This window comes from Cynocephalus volans, chromosome 2, assembly GCF_027409185.1.
Source record: "Cynocephalus volans isolate mCynVol1 chromosome 2, mCynVol1.pri, whole genome shotgun sequence".
NCBI classification, from domain to species: Eukaryota; Metazoa; Chordata; class Mammalia; order Dermoptera; family Cynocephalidae; genus Cynocephalus; species Cynocephalus volans.
The window spans coordinates 130,154,283-130,171,998 of record NC_084461.1 but is presented as its reverse complement, the minus strand read 5'-3'; the positions used below and the strand labels follow the sequence as shown (position 1 = coordinate 130,171,998).

Here is a 17,716-nt window from a genome sequence, read left to right as displayed (position 1 = left end):
GGATGCCCTGGATGCCGCACATCCACTTCATTTCCCTAAGCCCTGCCCATACTTTGTTAACTAATTCCTTTGCTAAACTGTCCTTAACAACTTGGTTTGAGTATTTCGTCTGTTTCCTGTTGGTACCCTGAGTGCTAAAGGTTGTTTCTTGGTTTGTTTGTTTTTTTCCCCTAGCACTTGATGTTACTTTCTAACTCATTTCTTCCTTTATCTCTAGCATGGTCATTCTGTCAGCTTAATTTTTTTTGACTCTGAGATTGAATTTCACTCACTTTCTCAAAATCCTTCTAGGGCTCCTCAGTACCCACAGAATAAAGGTAGACTCCTTACCCAGCGTTTCTCGCATCCTTCATTCCAGTACCCTAAGCATCAGGAACCCTGTGCAATGCCACAATTTCTCACTGAAATGCATTTCTTGCATTGGTACCACGGGGTACTCCCAATGACTGGTTATGTGACGGCAGACCACGAGCTAACCTCCCTCAGTTTCCATGTCTGCATCAATTTACTGGAGATAATATTAGCATGTAATTCATAGGATTTCATTGAGGATTAATTGAACAAAATGTACTACTTAAAGCTCCTAACAGATTTTGGCACATGGGAAGTTTTCAGGAAATGCTAGTTATTGGTCCTCTACTCTGATCAGATTGCCTTTGGCCATACCCATGTGTCCAAATCAGCTATTTCCCCAGGATCCACCTCAGACAGACATCTGTGGACCTTTCTTTGATTTCTGCTGAGAATATTCTCTCTTTCTCCCTCTCAGTCTTTCCTTTTCTCTCACTCTCGTTTAATAGACTTTGTTTTTTAAAGCCATTTATGTTTACAGAACAATTGTGCACAAAGTACGGAGAGCTCCCGTGTACTCTTGCTTTGGTGCAGTCCACATGTTACAGTTGTGAACCAATATTGATATGTTATTAACCGAAGCCTGTAGTTTACGTTATGACTCACTCTTTTTGTACAATTCTGTGGGTTTTAGTGAACGTGTAATGTCCCATAGTCACTATTACCGTACTGTCCTGGACAGTTTCAGTGCCCCAAAATTCCTTAGTTCTCCACTTATTCAGCAGTTCATCCCTCCCACCTCACCCTCTACTCCTGTCCCCAGCACTGGTAACTACTGATCATTTTACTGTTTCTGTAATCTTACCCTTTGTCTTTTTGCTTCATGTTATTATTTGTGTTCTGACTGTTTCACTTTTGCTTCTCCATACACCTAACATAGAACTTCATAGCTACTAGTCATACAAGATATGTTTCGGGAATGAATTATTAAACTCGTTTATCCTTAGAATCAAGGCCTGGGTTGAAATTTCAGGCACTTCCTCCTGATGAAATAGGCATTTGGCTTTTGTTCAGGCTCAAGGGCTAACAGGACACAAGATCCTGTTTGAACAAAGTTGGATTCCAGTTCTCTAGTCTGCATATGTACAGAGAGCTTTTACCCACAGCACACGGATTTGAGGCCTAAAAAAGAACAATGCAAAACAAAAAAGTACTAAAACGCAAAACTGTTATTTAAGATAGGTGTGAATTAGTTTTCTTATGCACTGACTTTTCTTTAGTCTGTACTGGACTTTGTACTCTGGTCCTGAGCAATGTATGTCTCAGGAAGTTTATGTATGATGATAACAGCTATCTGACATCTGTACTGCAGTTTGTATTTAACTTTAATGTACGTCTATATAATAGTCAATAAAATAGAAGTTGTAGCCCTATAGTACTGGTAATATTTGTAATGCCTCCTACTTATGAGATTTTTGTGAGTGTCAAATCCTGCATCATGACATTGAGTTTTACAGTAGACCTGTGAGGTAAGCTTTATCATGTTTATAGGTATATAAATGGGACTTTTTAGGGAGATCTACCCTCACTCAGTAGAAGATGAGGCTCAGAGACGGATCAGTTCAGTTGCCTCAAATCACGCTGTAAGTTACTGGCAGAGATGCTAATGCAGCCCTGGCTTTTCTTAACTCCTTCAGTGGCTACCTGCAGTCCTGGGTAGCTCTGTGAACTGCTATTAGTGCTGGTTTCCATCCCAGGCAGCAACCTTCCCATTTTTTCCCCAACCAAAAGCCCAGCTAAAAATGTACCACATTTGTTCTTTTACCCAGAACCAGCATATCTTATTTTCTGATGAGGCATGTTTGTTCCCACACTTGACCTTAACCCTCCCTGCCTCTTTCCCCCATCCCTCCAAACTTTTGACTCTGAACGTGATCCCCAATAATTTCCTCCCTCTGCCGTGCTGCCCGATATCTGGGAGGTCCCTGTCACACTACTTTGGGCACTGCTCTTGCTTCTGACAGATCCATGTTGGCCCATGTCAGCCCATGTTGACCCAGCTGGCCCATGTTGACTATATCAGCCATTGTCTGCCCATGCTTCCATAGCAAAGATGGTATTCCTGCTGTTACATAAGATCATTTTAGGTGATTTTGGAGGAGGGCATTAAATAACATTGAATCACATAATGAGAAATTTTGTCCCCCTTTCTAGTTCTTTTTCAAATCTTCTAAGTAGATCAAGGAAAAAGTCTCAGTTTGGTGCTAGTCTCTCTTTAATACCTCCCTGATACTTGATGATCTTTCTTTTAACAAAATAGCAGATCTGAGCTCATCATTCAGAACCCTCTTGAAGGCAGCAGAATGTAGACAAAATGTTGTGATGTTTTTATTGTATTCATCTCTAGGTTTACTGTCTATTTTTGGCAAATGATAGTGGCTTAGAATTTTTGGGAGTAAGATAGTGTTTACTTTTAAAATACATTTATTTAAGGATAATATTAAGCAAATCACAGCACAGTTTGTGCCAGGATATGTCAAATAGCCTGCGGACAATGCACAAGTGGCTGAGGTTTGGGCTGCACCTGCACAAGTGGCTGAGGTTTGGGCTAAACTGACCCAGCTGACTTTCCTACTTGAGAGTGGATGGCTCTGTGGCTCCTCCTGTCCAGTGCTGGGCTGCTTCTCCCCTCCCATCCTTCTGCCCCTGGCTTCGTTATCCACTTGCATTTATCTGTGTCTGGAACTGTGTTGAAGATGGAGAGACTGTTATCAGGGGGCTAGGATTAAAGTGCCATCCACAGTTCATTCTCCCATCCACTTTGACCTGGGGCAGGCCACATCACTTGTCAGGCCCTTTGATAATTACATCTTTAAAATGGTTCACGTGCATTCTGGGGAGGGAAGAATGCACACAGCCGGCTTTGGTGCTCTAGTTCACAAGACTGAGCGGCACTCTGCCCTGGTCAGTGCTGCCCTTGGCTACTGCTTTCTTCATGTTCCTGCTTTTCCTACCTGTCTGTCACCCCATGACCAGACCAAAAATCATAAAGAAAAACAGTGCTTCACGTGTGTTACGTATTCTGCTTAGTGGGTTGTGGGGTTTTTTTTGTTTTGGTTTGGTTTGGTTTTGGCGGCTGGCTGATAGGGAACCAAATCTTTGATCTTGGTGTTATAACACTGTGCTCTAACCAACTGAGCTAACCGGCCAGCCAGACGGGCTGTGTTTTGAAGGGAGTGCCCCCAGTTAACTTCCATTCGCATACCTAGATGGCCATAAGTATGTTTGGTTGATGAGAGAAAGAAGGAGTGTTTTTGAGACTCTCTATCTATAGCAGTTCAGAGGTTTGGAATAGCCAACCCCATAAAACTATGGCTGGTGTCAGTAAAGACTCAGAGCCAAGAAACTGCATTGCCTCTTGAGATGTCTATCTTCTCCCAGGCCTTTCTCTTTCTTATTGTCTCAATGGCATGCTTGTCCTTGAGGGTCCTAGAAACAGATTGATGTACTGGGTAGGGAGGGTGGGTGTGGAGGCAGTTTTAAGACCTCCCCACCCACTCTCCATTCTTGCTGCAAGAGAGTAAATTGTTATCTCCTCCTAAGGGCTTATTTCCAGAGGAAGAATGACCTGGAGGGGCCATGGGAACTTGCCCTGTGGGGGTGGGCTTAAAAGGGGAAGTCTTGGCTGACCTTGGCTGCTAGAGGCAGGAGCTGAGAACAGTTGCTGATGGTTGACTGAGGACTGGCGTCTCTGGAATTCCCTTCATGGCAAGGTCTGCTATATTTTGATTAACAAAGTGTTAGTTCAGTTCTTCTAGAGTATTTATGTGAGAGAAGTTTTATAATGGCTGGTTATAACTGTAAGAAATAATAGTAATGATGGTAACTCACATGTATTGAGCATTTACAGTGTGCCAAGCAGAGTTCAGCCCTTTACATATGATATGCCCCACAATCCTTACCAGCACCCTAAGGAAAAGTTATCATTGTCCCCATTTCACAGATGAGGTAACTGAAGCCCAGAGAGGTGAAGTCACTTGTCCAAACACAGGTAGTGTTACTGCTAGAATTCAAACTCATGTCTAGTGTCTCACCCAAGGTTGCATATTGAATAGTAGAGCCAAGATGAAAACTCTGGTCAACTTAGAGCCTATGCAGTACCTTTTCCTGAATAACTCCTTGAGTCAACCCAACCATCTTAGAAAGTCTGGTTTTCTCACTCTTCTTTAAATGATGCTGCTTTGGGGAAGAAAAAAGATTTTATTTATTTAGTCTATCCATTTTGATATTTTTTTGAGTGGGAGTGATTTTAGGAAGTCAAATCTAATTACTCAAATGGGAATTTATTTTAAATAATCACCTGCACCTTCATCTGGATTTTAAAAGGATCTTGAATCCCCACTGCGCTTTGTGATTTGAATGCAGGTAACAAAATATTTGATTTTAGAAGACTCATTCTCCATTTTATAGTTTCTTTTTCTTTTCATAGGATTATAGTTTTTATTCTGAGCTGCTGGAATGTCTGCAGAGTATAGAACAGATGTGTCTTAAGTACTGTTCTCAGGCTGATTTTATTGACTGGGAAGAAGTCCATGGAGGGCTCTGGTTTCTCCAGGAGGCATATTCGCATTACCTCAGATAGACAAAGGGGTAATTTACGTTCTTTAAGTTGAAGACAAGGGGAGCAAAACTAAAATGGAAACCAACATCTCCAATAGGCTTTAGCTCAAGATTCTGTCTTTTCATTCCCTGTTCTGGTTTGAATCAGTCCTTCTTAACAACATCACTTGTTACAGAATTTATTGCCTCTCCCCTGACTCCCTTCCCCTTCCTCCCTTCCTTCCTTCCGTCCTTCCTTCTTCTTTGCTTTTTTTTTTCTCCCTCTTTCCCTCCTTTTTCCCTCCCTTCCTCCCTTCCCTCTGTCTCTCTTTTCTTCCTTCCTTTCTTCTTTTTTTGTTACACTCTCTTTTCTCACCCTTTCTCTCACAAACTCAGAATATTTTATAGTTGACTTTCCTAATCTTTATCATACCCTAGTGAAAGAAAAAAGGCTAGATTTTTATCACACTTTAAGAGCCTGGACTACCCTGGATTATAAATTAGTTCTCTTTATAAACAGCATTAACACATTCAGGCCATAAGGGGCAGATTTAATGCACTGATTTTATAAGCAGCAGCTTAAAAGTTATTGGATTCCTAAAGTTACCTACCGCAGAGAATCTGGTCAGCAGTTTCCAGACTGGAACAGTCAGGTTCAGTGTCAGAGAAGAGAGCCCTGTCAGAAAGAACCACTTGTCATAAGGTTTAAATAAACTTGGTACCATGGCCTAAGAGAAACCAGTGTGGTGCCAAGAGGTGGGAGACCTGCATTTACTTCCAACTGGAACTAATCATCTCTGTCACTTGGAGTAAGTCACTCACCTCTCTGCATGTATCTCCCCATTTGGAAAATGGGAACAATACACTCTCCAACATGCTTCTCAAGGTTTTAGAAAATCTAAAGTTCTATAGATAATATTAATAGAATAAATATAACTAATATTTATTAGGTATTTCCTCTGTGCTAGATTATATATATATGTATACACATACACACATACACACTTTTTTTCTCATTCCCGGCAGCCACCCTCTGAGATGAATTAGGTATTATCTATTCCGGGCTAACGAAAAAACTGAGGCTCTGAGAGATTATGTCCTAACTCAAGATCATACAGCTAGGTAAGTGCTCTGCCTGATTCTCACAGTCATGAGAGAACCCAGCTGAGTCTAGGCTTGCCAGCTGGTTTGCCTGACACCCCATGGGGCTGCAAGACGGTGACACACTTAGCCCTTGGTGACTGTGCAGGGCCTGAGGCAGAGTCCCCGGCTGGCTTCAGGCTCTGAATAACTTCATTTTGGGTTCTAGATACCCTCCAGATTACTCCAGCGTGCTCTGGGAATATCATCATTCTTTATGTATATCATCCCATGAGAAAGATTGGTAAACTCCAAACTAGACCCCTCTACCTCATTAGGCATCAGCTCCTGGATGCTTGGCGGCCTTAGCTGTCAGGAACAGAAAGTAAAGAGCCCCATAGAGCCATATTCATCATTGAGGATGACTTTTAATCATAGATGCTGGGTTTGTTCATCTTGTTAGTTTTTGATCCTAATGTGTTAATCTGTGAGGCTGCTGTGTGAATTCATAGACAAGCATCTTTTGTGCCTGGTGCGGTTTGGTTTTATGTGGCCTGCGGGTGGTCAGTAGTGATGTCATACTCAACCCTCACATTCCTCAGTGCCTAGCCCAAGAATTGCCTTTCAGACCCTTCTGTGTCTGAGGACTGGTTTGCCTGGGCTGCCCTATATAGTGGGTCCCACATGCATGGAAAAAGTTAAAATTAATCAAGTGAGGTTTTTTTTTGTATGGGGGGGTGCAAACTGAGAACGCCCATGGAAGCATTTGTTTGAGCTCTGTGAGTTCAGGTTTTGACATTTCTGCTCTGTATGATGAAAACAAACAATAACAATACTAATACTTATATCCCATGGAGAAGGCATCTTATTACTCCCTTCTCTGAGACCTACACAAGACCTATCATTTATCTTTGGGCTCTGATTAGATTCCTGATTATTGAGCCAGAAAGGGTTTATTTAATTACCATTTGAAGAGTTTCCAACGATGCCATCTCAAGGGTGTTAATTCCACTTGGATCAGCTCTGACTATCCCCCTCCTGTACATCGGGCCTGAGATAGCTTTTGCCCCTTTGCTGACATTTGATGCTTGTTGAAGTAACTGATGATCACAGCAATGGTTGAGCGCTGACTGTCCTTAGGCTGGTCGTATTTCATAGCTGGTCTCAGTTCAGACAGAAACTGGCACCTTTCCAAAAACCAGTTCAGTTTGGCTCTTTGCTGGAAAGATAAAGAACGTCAGAAAAGCATTGAACTATGAGAGGGAACTCTTACAGTTATCAAGATTATTATTATTATGAAGATCCTTTCAGAGGTGCTCTTTCATCTCTGTATGGGGCAATGGTTCCTGGTGGTGGTCTGTGACTTGGTGCTGGGCTGGCTGGTGACTGCATAAGAGCTATCTATGGAGCTTATAAAATACAGCTTGGGTGGCTATATCAGTCTGTTTCTGTTGCTTATAATAAAATATCTGGAACTGGGTAATTTGTAAGAAAACAAAATTTATTGCTTGCAGTTTCAGAGGCTGGGAAGTCCAAAGTCAAGGGAACAAATCTGGTGAGGGTGTTCTTTTGTGGGGTCTCACATGACATAAAATGGCAGAACAGAGAGACAGCTCCTCTTGTGCTCTCCCTTGAAAGCCCTCAGAACCACTCCCATGACCACCAATAAACCACCTATGGCAGGTCCTCACAATCTAATCACCTCTTCAAGACCCCACCTTTCAATTACCATAATAGGATTTCCCACCCTCAACAGTTACAGTGGGGGAGGGTCAGTTACATTTGGTGGGGGGCATTCAATTCAAGGCAGTGGCCTAGAACAGGGACTGGGAATATATATTTCTGTAATATGAACACTAGTTTGGGAGCACAGGCCTATGACTGCCTCATATAATTTTGTCGAACTGTTAAAACAGTAGATTACACAGCCTTTTTTTTTTTTTTCTTAAAACTCCAATTTTCTGGCCACTTCACGTAACTTTCTGACTCAGCTGTCTTTGAATAGCACTGATATAATACAACCTCCTGTATCCCACCCTTCATCCATTTGTTTGACCACTGTATAACAGCTGTATAGGATAAGCACCAGAACTAAGGTGAAAAGACACGTGGTTCCAAGACTAAAGGAGTCTTTAGTCTAGTCAGGAGATAATTGAACAATAAATCAGCTATTGTAGGACATTATAATTGTTCAAACTGTAAATTGCAGTGGTAGCTGGTGAAATGTGCTCGATAGTCAGCAGTTCAGGGAGAAACCATTTGACTGGAGGCTTGTCAAAGGAGATAATAGTTGCTAGATGCCAGGTAAACAGAAGTCATTTTGCAAAGCCTTGGTTGCCAGAGGGCCTGATAGGTGATGAGAACAACATGTTTTGTAGTTTTACTATTGTATAGACTGCGAGGCAATACATGATAGAAATGTGGGTGGACGTATTAACAGAAACCAGATCGTGAGTGGCTTATAGATCATGTGGTGGGAGTTTCTATCTGACCTCATTAGCACATCTCCCTTGCCATATATGTAAGTTTTTTCTAAACTCCTCATTGATCTGTATCTTTTTAAAATCCTCTCCCTTGACAATAGGACATGATGAAATTTCTTATTCTTACGTAATACTTTGGAAGCAGGAGAAGCTAAGTGTAAATTTCTATATCCCACACAGGGCCCTTGTTTCAACTCATTTTCTGGTCCTGTTCACACTCTTTCACCTCTGAGGCCAGAAGTTGGGCTGTTTTGCAGGGCTTCTAGAACCTATATCCTCTTTGAAAACTAGTGTTCTCAAACAGGGGCCAAGAATCAGCATCAAAGGAATATCATGGTTAGCCCTGAATATGAAATCTTCCTGCCCTTGACCCCTTAAGGGATCAGTGACTCTAAATCCCCATAGTCAAATAGCCATAGAGAACATTTGCCCCGAACGGTGCAATCCAGAAGTACCTTCTCTACTCAGACCTTCACTTCTCTGCTTACAATCTTTCCATGTGTCTCTGTGTATTTTTATTCAAATCCATACTCTTCCTGATCCCAGCCTGATTAGCCTGCCTACCTCCCCAACCTCATCTCATGCTACTTTCCTCCTTGGATCCTAAGCTCCCTCCACATTGATATTTTTCAGGTTTTCAAAGAAACAAAACTTATTCCTATCTGAGGGCTTCTGCACATGCTATTGCTTCAGCTTGCCAGGAGTTCTTTGCCCCTACCCCATCTAAGTTTTTCTTCCTTGAAAAGGCCTTTTCCAGCCTCTGTTTAAACAAGCCTCTCTCCCCTATATTCTGTGACATTTAATGCAATTTTACATTGTTTTGTTTGGTTGACTTTCTTTCTTTATTGCCAGACAATAAAAAATTTCCGTAGAAGCAATGACATGGTATGACTCATTCACAACTGTACCCTCCCCACCTATTTAGTAACACATATTAAATAATTATTTGCTGAATTAGTGGATGGTTGATGGATGGATGGATGGATGGATGAATAGAGTAGAAGTCTCTAAGTTGAATTCTTCACCAAATCCAGCCTACCAGTCTTTATTCATGCTGTATCTTCACCCAACCAGGCTCCTGGGAATTCTTTCTCCCCCATGCACCCCGAAAGCTGCATTGATCCCCATACTCCAGTCTAAACTCCATTCATTTAATTAAAACTGTGATCTCTAGAGCTGACACCAATTTGTCCCTCTCTTGACTGATATATAAAATATATGTTTATTTTGTTAATAACCTTGGAGTATATTTTCATTGTTTCCACTTCGATCGTTTATCCAAATTTCATCTAAGTTAAAATTTTTAAAAAGATTGTATTTTTCTCATAATTAAAGCAATTAAAAAGTTCAGTCAGAAAGAAAATGTGAGAAACACTGAATGTAATGAAGCAAAGGTAAATCCTGCAGAATTTCTTCATTCTGAGTTAAACACTATCAATATTTTGTCTTTTTTTCATCTAGTGGTTTTCTTATACATTTTATGACTTTGGATGCATGTGTGCACACAAGTATGAATATCCTGAATTTTAAACATAACATGACTGAAGCATGTCCCCATGTCATTATAAATACATTTAAAAGCCTGTTTTATCGTATGCCTGATACTAAGTTCTATTTTTGAGAATCACCAACTGTCAACAGAACACCCAACAGTGTGCTAGGCACTCAGGCATATGTTATCCCACTTTAAATATTTAGTGCTTACTGAACCAGAAAAGATAATAAAAAGAATGTCCCGCTTACTTGAGTAGCTATGTTTCCAAGTGGCTATGATAGACTGCAGAAGCAAGAGGTGAGACTCTGGAATAATTTGAATTAGGAGCAAATACGCTCAGTCCAAATGTTGAGTGCATGGAACACATGGATGTATTTAGTAAATGTGTTTCTATTAGACCTGTAGAATGATGAATTTGGAAAACCTTGGCAGACCACTCTTCTCTGAAATCCTAGCTATGAGAGTGACTTATGTTTTTCTTCTTTTGTAGAGTGACCGTCTCCTTATCAAGGGAGGCAGAATCGTCAACGATGATCAATCTTTTTATGCTGATATTTACATGGAAGATGGCTTAATAAAGTACGTATATAGAATCCTTCTCTTTATCTTTTTGTGTTTCTCTCTTCATTAATGGCCTAGAAAGTAGCTTGGATTGATTATTTAAATTAAATAAAAATATGAATTCAATCAACAGAATGATGCTGTGGGCCTCTTTGTGCAAGCCGTACTGATGGCACTCTGTGGGTCATGGAAAAGTGGATGAGGTGACCACTGTCCTTCAGCATACTGAAAAATGTGCACAAATTACAGCACCCTAAAAATGTAAGGCCTTGTGTAGTAGGTATCAAAGGAGATGAAATCAGGATAAGTGATTAGAAGTACACAGAAAGGAGAAGTCCATTTAGAGGTAAGGTTTTGGGGTGGAGAGGGTATTTAAACAGGACCTTGACAAAAAGGGTAGGACTTAGATGGGCAGAACACAGATAGGACATGCATTTCTGGCAAAGTTTCCTAACAGATTCATTAAAGATATATAATTACTTTACAAAATGGTTTGCTATTAGATGCCTGTAAGCAGCAGAGTCAGGTAACTTTTATGTGTGGGTTCCTTACATAGTGAGCTTTAAAAGAAGATTTGATTTACACACACTCTTTGATCATGTAAAGCAAGGTGCACCAACACACTAAAAAGATGTGTGTAAGACTGGTGTATCCACCCCACCCTATTAGCCACCTCTGGCCTCATTTAGTTTTATTTTTATATTATGCAACTTCATTGGCTAGTTTAAGGTTCTGGTTATGGGAGATCTCCTACTTACCTTTGAAAACTTGGTTCAGATACAATTTTCTATAGGCAGACATTGTTTACCAGGCCCCAAGTCTAAGCTAGCTTTTCCTTCTAAGTTCTCAAAACACTCTGTGCTTTTATCAATCATAGCAATTCTGACACTGGTAGGTCCCCTTGAGAGCAAGGACCATATCTTGTTCCTCTCAATATCCCCAACTCTTAACCCAGCACTTAGCGCATAGAGATCTGATAAGAGGTACCTTTTATTGAGAATGTAGTATGTGCCGGGTACCATGTTAAATGTTTTACAGGTTTTTCTCATTCAATCTGCCAGCACCCCTATGAATTTATTACCCTCTTTTCTCAGATGAGGAGACAGAGGCCCAGAGAGAGTAAATAATCTGCTAAAGGTCAACATATTAGTCTAATGCATTGAATGAATGAGTGAATGAATGAACAAATGCAGGGGTGAATATATTGTACAATATAGTTGCCTGGCCAATTTACATCATTACTTTTTCATGTTAGAAGTAGGAGAAATGGAAATAATAGGCAAACCAAACAATATAAAACAGTAATTTCTTCAAAATATGTCACATTGATTTTATATTTTTCTATTACTAAAAAAATTATTATATATAGTTGGCTCTATTTGCTGGTACAAGTTTCCTCACTTAGTGATTTGCAGAGATGGAAAAAATTTAGTACCTAAATGCTTCTTCCTCGTTTCAGTGTCATGACAGGCGTCACTAATCGATCACAGACCTATTTGCAGTAGAGCCTTAAATACAGGTTCAGAATCCATCTTCACACAGTGCTTCCAGCATCCGCTACCAGAGCTGAATACATAATATGAGTCCTTTTACCACCTCTGCCAGAAAGACTGGAAGGACACTTGCCAAGGGTGTTATAGAAGGAATTTAACTATCGATGAGTGTGTCGGTGGCAGAGAGAAGCTTAGATAAATGTGATCTTCATCAAATCTTGAAGTTTTGTGTATCTCCAACAGCAATTTTAACTCACAGAACATAAGAACAGAAATAATTCTCTCCAGTTGTTACATAGTTGTTTGTCTATGAATGTTCATGGAGTACTTGCTATGAGTGCCGGATAGTTGTGTAAGGCACTGGACACATGATATGTCACATGCTACAATAGATATCACTGGGGCTCAAATCATCATGTGTTCTGCCCCCAAGGACCTTACAGTTTATAGGGAAACTGAGATATCTGTACATATGCAAAGGACCTAACATTACCTGGTAGTAGCAATGTCCAGTATTAAATTAGTAGAATAGATGAGATTCAGAAGAGGGAGAGGGCTGCTTGTTAATTATAATAGATGATATTTATTGAATTCTTATGTGTCTAACAGTGTGCTGTGGGCTTAACACATATTAACATTTAATCTACACAAAAACCCTGTGGAGGAGGCAATGTTATTACATTTTACAGGTGAAAGAATTGAGGCATGGTAACGTTGAGTAATTTGGCCATGGTCATACAGCCAGTAACTGGCAGAGCCATGACTGTGAATCCAGATAGCCTGTATCCAGAGCACAGCCACACACACTCTTAATTAGTAGCCTTGGCTGTCAGTAGAAACTTGACTGAAGACGGGAGATAGAAGCTGAACCTTCAAGGATATGTGACCTTGATTGGTGTGGTGGAGAAAAAGGGAGAAGGCATTTGTATTTCAGACTTGGTGTTGTGCTAGTTGTCCAAGTGGGTGAAAACACATACATAAATACATACCCAGGCAGGCAGTTCTTCATGCCTTGGTTCCCAATTTCCCTCAGAGGAAAACCAGCAAGAGAGAAAAATGGGAACACAATTGGCCAGTATCTGGACTGGAATGGAGTTATGATCACAGGCTGCATTTTTTCCACAGTGTGTTTTGAATTGTGGTGTCTCTGGAATGGCCCAGTGCTGATGTGGTAAAGTTGAACTCTTAGAGATGTCAGGAACACTTTATTTTAGTTGTAGAACTTAGGGTTTGGCAGGCCAGTGGTGGACTTCTTACTGCCCCCAAAGAGTATCTTTCTTGGCTGCCTGTGAACAAAAGAGAAAATTATTCATGCCACTGGCAGTGGGGTACATATATCCTCAGAGTAGAAGGTGTTTAATGATATTATAGAGGCTTATGAATCACAGGTCTACCTGAAATCCATAGTGGACAGATTTGACAAGCCATTTAAATTAAGAATGTGAAATCACATAAAAACCAAGCAACATGGATGATCTGTAAGTGACATTATGCAGGGAGTAGTTTTACTTGCCACCTTTTTCATGAGATGTGCCTTTGAGATACTCATTGGCCTGTTCCCCTGCTGAATCTACCCACATTCCTCCTTGGGATGCTCTGAAGCTTCCCGGGTGAAGCTGTGTCTGGTGGAGGTTGTCATAATCACCTTCCTTCGCTTGAAGCTTCTCCTGAGAGCTGAGCACACAAAAGCAGCTGGTGGTGGAGGCATCTGCAGCTTTGACTTCTTCCTGTGAATCTACCATCAGCTGTGATTGACGGACAAATTATCAGCAAAGGGTGGAACTGGGAGCCAAGACCGAGGCCCAGAGTCCTTTTGTTAGGAGCACAGATAAACCTGCTTAGAAGATAGCTAAGTTCCCACACCTGTTCTTTATTTTTTAAAATTTTTTTAATTTAAAAATTTTATTTATTATTAGCATATTCATTCTTACAAATCATGATATTTCTTTATGCCCTTTGCCTGACCTATCACTTCCCAAACCCCCCCCTCCACCCTATCTCTAGTATCCTTAGGTTTGTTCTCTTTTTCTGAAAGTTCAACATATTGTCGTCCTTCCTTCCTTCTTCCCTCCCTTCCTTCCTTCCGTCTTTCCTCCCTCCCTCCCTCCCTCCCTAGCAGCCAGTTATGAGTGAGAACATGTGGTATTTCTGTTTCTTTGCCTGGCTTATTTCACTTAATTTTCTCCGGATTCATCCATGTTGCCGCAAAATGGCAGAATTTCATTCTTTTTTTTATGGCTGAGTAGTATTCTGTTGCCAACACCTGTTCTTTAAATGATTTATTACCTTCTGCAGTCTCTTCTAACAATTTGTTATTTTATGCTCTTTAGATTCGTCTCCAAATGTTATTCCTAACCCTTTTTTATTTATTCACCTACTTATTCCTTACCTATTCATTTCACACACTGTATTTTAGACACTGTCAAATCACTGTAGTACTAAGCCAGGACACATGGTCTCACCAAATGATATATCAGATTGTATTGTGTCTACAAAAATTGTCTTCTGTATGTGTGTGTGTGTATATATATATATACACAGATATAAACAAAGACATATATATATATATTATAGATTGCTAAGCTTTTCTTATTGAAACATAATTGATTATATGTATTGGTCAGGTACAGATTTGACTATCAATACCTGTGTACAACGTGTGATGATCAAATCAGGATAATTTGCATATTCATCATTACAAAACGTAATCATTTCATTGTGTTGAGAACATGTGATCTCCTCTCATAACCTTTTGATAACATGCAATAAGTTAATGTTAATTATAATAGATTGCTAAGCTTGTGAGTCACTTGCAAAGACTACTTCATAAATATAATTTACAATGTTTAAAATCCTTATAACACTCTGTTTGTCTTGGAAGTTGCTCTTATAAATTGCCAGTGTTTCACTGTCTCACCAGGCAAATTGGAGACAATCTGATTGTCCCTGGGGGAGTGAAGACCATCGAAGCCAATGGGAAGATGGTGATCCCTGGAGGCATCGATGTCCACACTCACTTCCAGATGCCATACAAGGGAATGACCACAGTGGATGACTTCTTCCAAGGGACAAAGGCTGCCTTAGCGGGTGGCACCACCATGATCAGTAAGTCCTCAGATTTTACACACTCCTCTTCCCCAGAGGCATGTGTTTAATGAATCCTGTTCCACAGTGCTGTCTGTTGATAGCTTGCACACTTCCCTCAATGCAGTTTGTAGACTTTCTGCCTGACGGGACCTGTAAAAAGCAGGTTGTAATGAGGAAATGGGCAGCTCACCATAACCGCATGGAGGAGATTGGTGAGGCTCATGCCATGAAAACAGCATCTGCCTTAGCAGCAGGAGCTGACCCCTGCACTGGGTGGGCAATCAGGAAGTATCACCTCTGGGCTTGTCACTGGGGAAAGTGGACTTAAAAAGTTGTGGATAGTGGACAAAAGGTTATTTTAGAACTGTCAACTTGGGTCTGAGGGAGGAGGGACAGAGGGCACAGGCAGAGCAGTGTGAATGGGGCTAAGGAGTATCACAGAGAGAACAGTGACGGAGACATGGTTCTTAGGAAATTAGTTGGTTTCAGTGGCATTTAGAGCTATCTGGTGTGCATTGTATTTTGAACAATGCATGTGTTTACAATTAGGCAAATTGTGGGAGTGGTTTTCCTTGTATTTTATTTGTTTGTTTGCTTGCTTGTATTTTTGTGGGGTTTTTTTGGTAACTATTACAATTCCAAAGAAACCTAGGGAGTTGCATGCCACTGCATTACTGAACCGATAGCATTCCAGGGCAGTCCTTTCTGTCCCAAAGGAATCCCAGTGAATTGGGTTCCATCCTAGGACTGGCTTCAAACTTGGTCAGCCAGAGCACTGTTTATTTTAACATCATATACATCCACCCAAGAGCACAGAACAGCCTGAGTCGTGGAATTATCCACTGTCAGTTACTTCCTTTTGACGGGAGTACCAGCAGGATTCGACCTCAGCTAGTTGGGTGTGGAAGCCCAGGATAATTGCATCAAGGCCATAAAAGGTGCAATTTAGGGAGACCAAAGCTTTTCTGCAGTTGAAGGGAGGAAGCCAGCTGACTTCTCAGCAGCTGCCTGCCCATGAAAGCCCTGGTGTCGTTCCAGACATTAGTAATGTAGCTCCATGAGTTTGCTTTCTGATAAGTGCACTTGGGCTGCCTTTGATAGAAGGCTGAGGAAATGAGTGGTCTTGGGTTGGCTTTCTGCCATCTGGACAAGGAGTTGGACCTGTTCATCATCCTTGAGATTTGTATTATGCTTCTACATTAGAGAAGGAGCAGGAGGAAAGTCAGAGTTCCAGGTGACCAGCAAGTAAAGCATGCAAAGAATTGTGTCCTTCACAGATAATTTAGAAACCCTAGAGATGCAAAAAGAAAAGATACCTCACAGAGTTGGGCTATGTACTCTACACATTTTTTTTTTCCCATTGAACAAAAATAGGATCATAATATATGTTCTGCATTTTAGCCTGCCATTTTCACTGAATATTATGTCATGGATATATTTCCATTCATGTATATTTATTCTTACACAACATTTAAAAGGCATCATGATTTTTATATTGAAACAAACTTCCCTACTGTTAAAGACTTCATTTGTTTTTGTTTTTTTCACTTATATAAGTATATGAATAATGTCTGTGGTGGTAATCATCCTTAGAACCAAAATTTTGCATACAGCCACATTTATTTCCTTAGGAATAATTCTTAGGCTTGGGAATAATTATTGAGTTAAGGTATGAAATGTTTTTGATATATGTTTCAAAATCATTCTCAGGAAAGTTGTACCAATTCACACCTTGCCTTTGCTGCCTCAGGAACCACAAGAGTGTAACTTTTGCCTTATCCTCACCAACTGTACATGTCATTATTGGTTGCAGGTGAAAAAGGAAGTTTGGGCCTCAAGGAAACCAGATTCTTGACAAAGAGTTGACATGGAAATAAGACCTGTGGGCCTAGTGTCAGGTTCACTTAACTGATGCCAGCTCTTTCCTATGGCGTCAAGCAGAAGGCCTCAATTTCTTGTGCCCTGACATAACTTTAAAATCCCTCCTGCCCCCCTTGGAAGAGAGTTTGACTTTTATCACTAGCAGTGACTCCCCACAGCACTGATAGTAATGGCACATAGTAGGCCCTTATTGATGGCTAACTTTTATTGGGCATTTACTATGTGCCAAGCATCAGATGAAACACTTTATATGCATTCTCTCATTTAATCTTATAACAAACACAGAAGGAAGGCACCATTACACCCTGTCTCCCACCCCACTTGGCCCCCATTTTAAAGAAAGAAAACTGAGGTTTAGAGAAGCTAGTAATTTGTCCAAAACCACATAGCTAAGTGATATTTAAATCATCAGTATCCTTGAAACTACCAGGAAACCCTTTTGAAGGTTAATTCCATGCTCAGGAAATAGAGACTGTGTGGTCATAGCTAAGCAAGCAGGAGCAGGCCTGGGCAGAGGGGAGCAAAGCCTGTGTCGTTTAGTCACCCATCTGGGGACTTTGTCGTTCAGTCGACCACGTGGTGCCTGAGCCCGAGTCCAGCCTGACTGAGGCCTATGAGAAGTGGCGCGAGTGGGCTGATGGGAAGAGCTGTTGTGACTATGCCTTGCATGTGGACATCACCCACTGGAACGACAGCGTCAAGCAGGAGGTGCAGAGCCTCATCAAGGACAAAGGTGAGCCTGAGCA

The 17,716-nt window shown here is 40.9% G+C and overlaps 1 protein-coding gene across 3 annotated transcripts in view; it reads left to right on the top strand.

Moving 5' to 3' along the window:
• The window catches only part of DPYSL3 (dihydropyrimidinase like 3), a 114,363-nt gene that overhangs the window by 74,113 nt on the left and 22,534 nt on the right, over positions 1–17,716 (top strand). For all 3 annotated transcript variants that reach the window (XM_063085329.1, XM_063085330.1, XM_063085331.1), the window contains exons 2-4: positions 10,439–10,527; positions 14,923–15,107; positions 17,539–17,703. In XM_063085329.1, the coding sequence (XP_062941399.1) occupies positions 10,439–10,527; positions 14,923–15,107; positions 17,539–17,703 (439 nt within the window). The remainder of the gene's footprint in view (positions 1–10,438; positions 10,528–14,922; positions 15,108–17,538; positions 17,704–17,716) is intronic.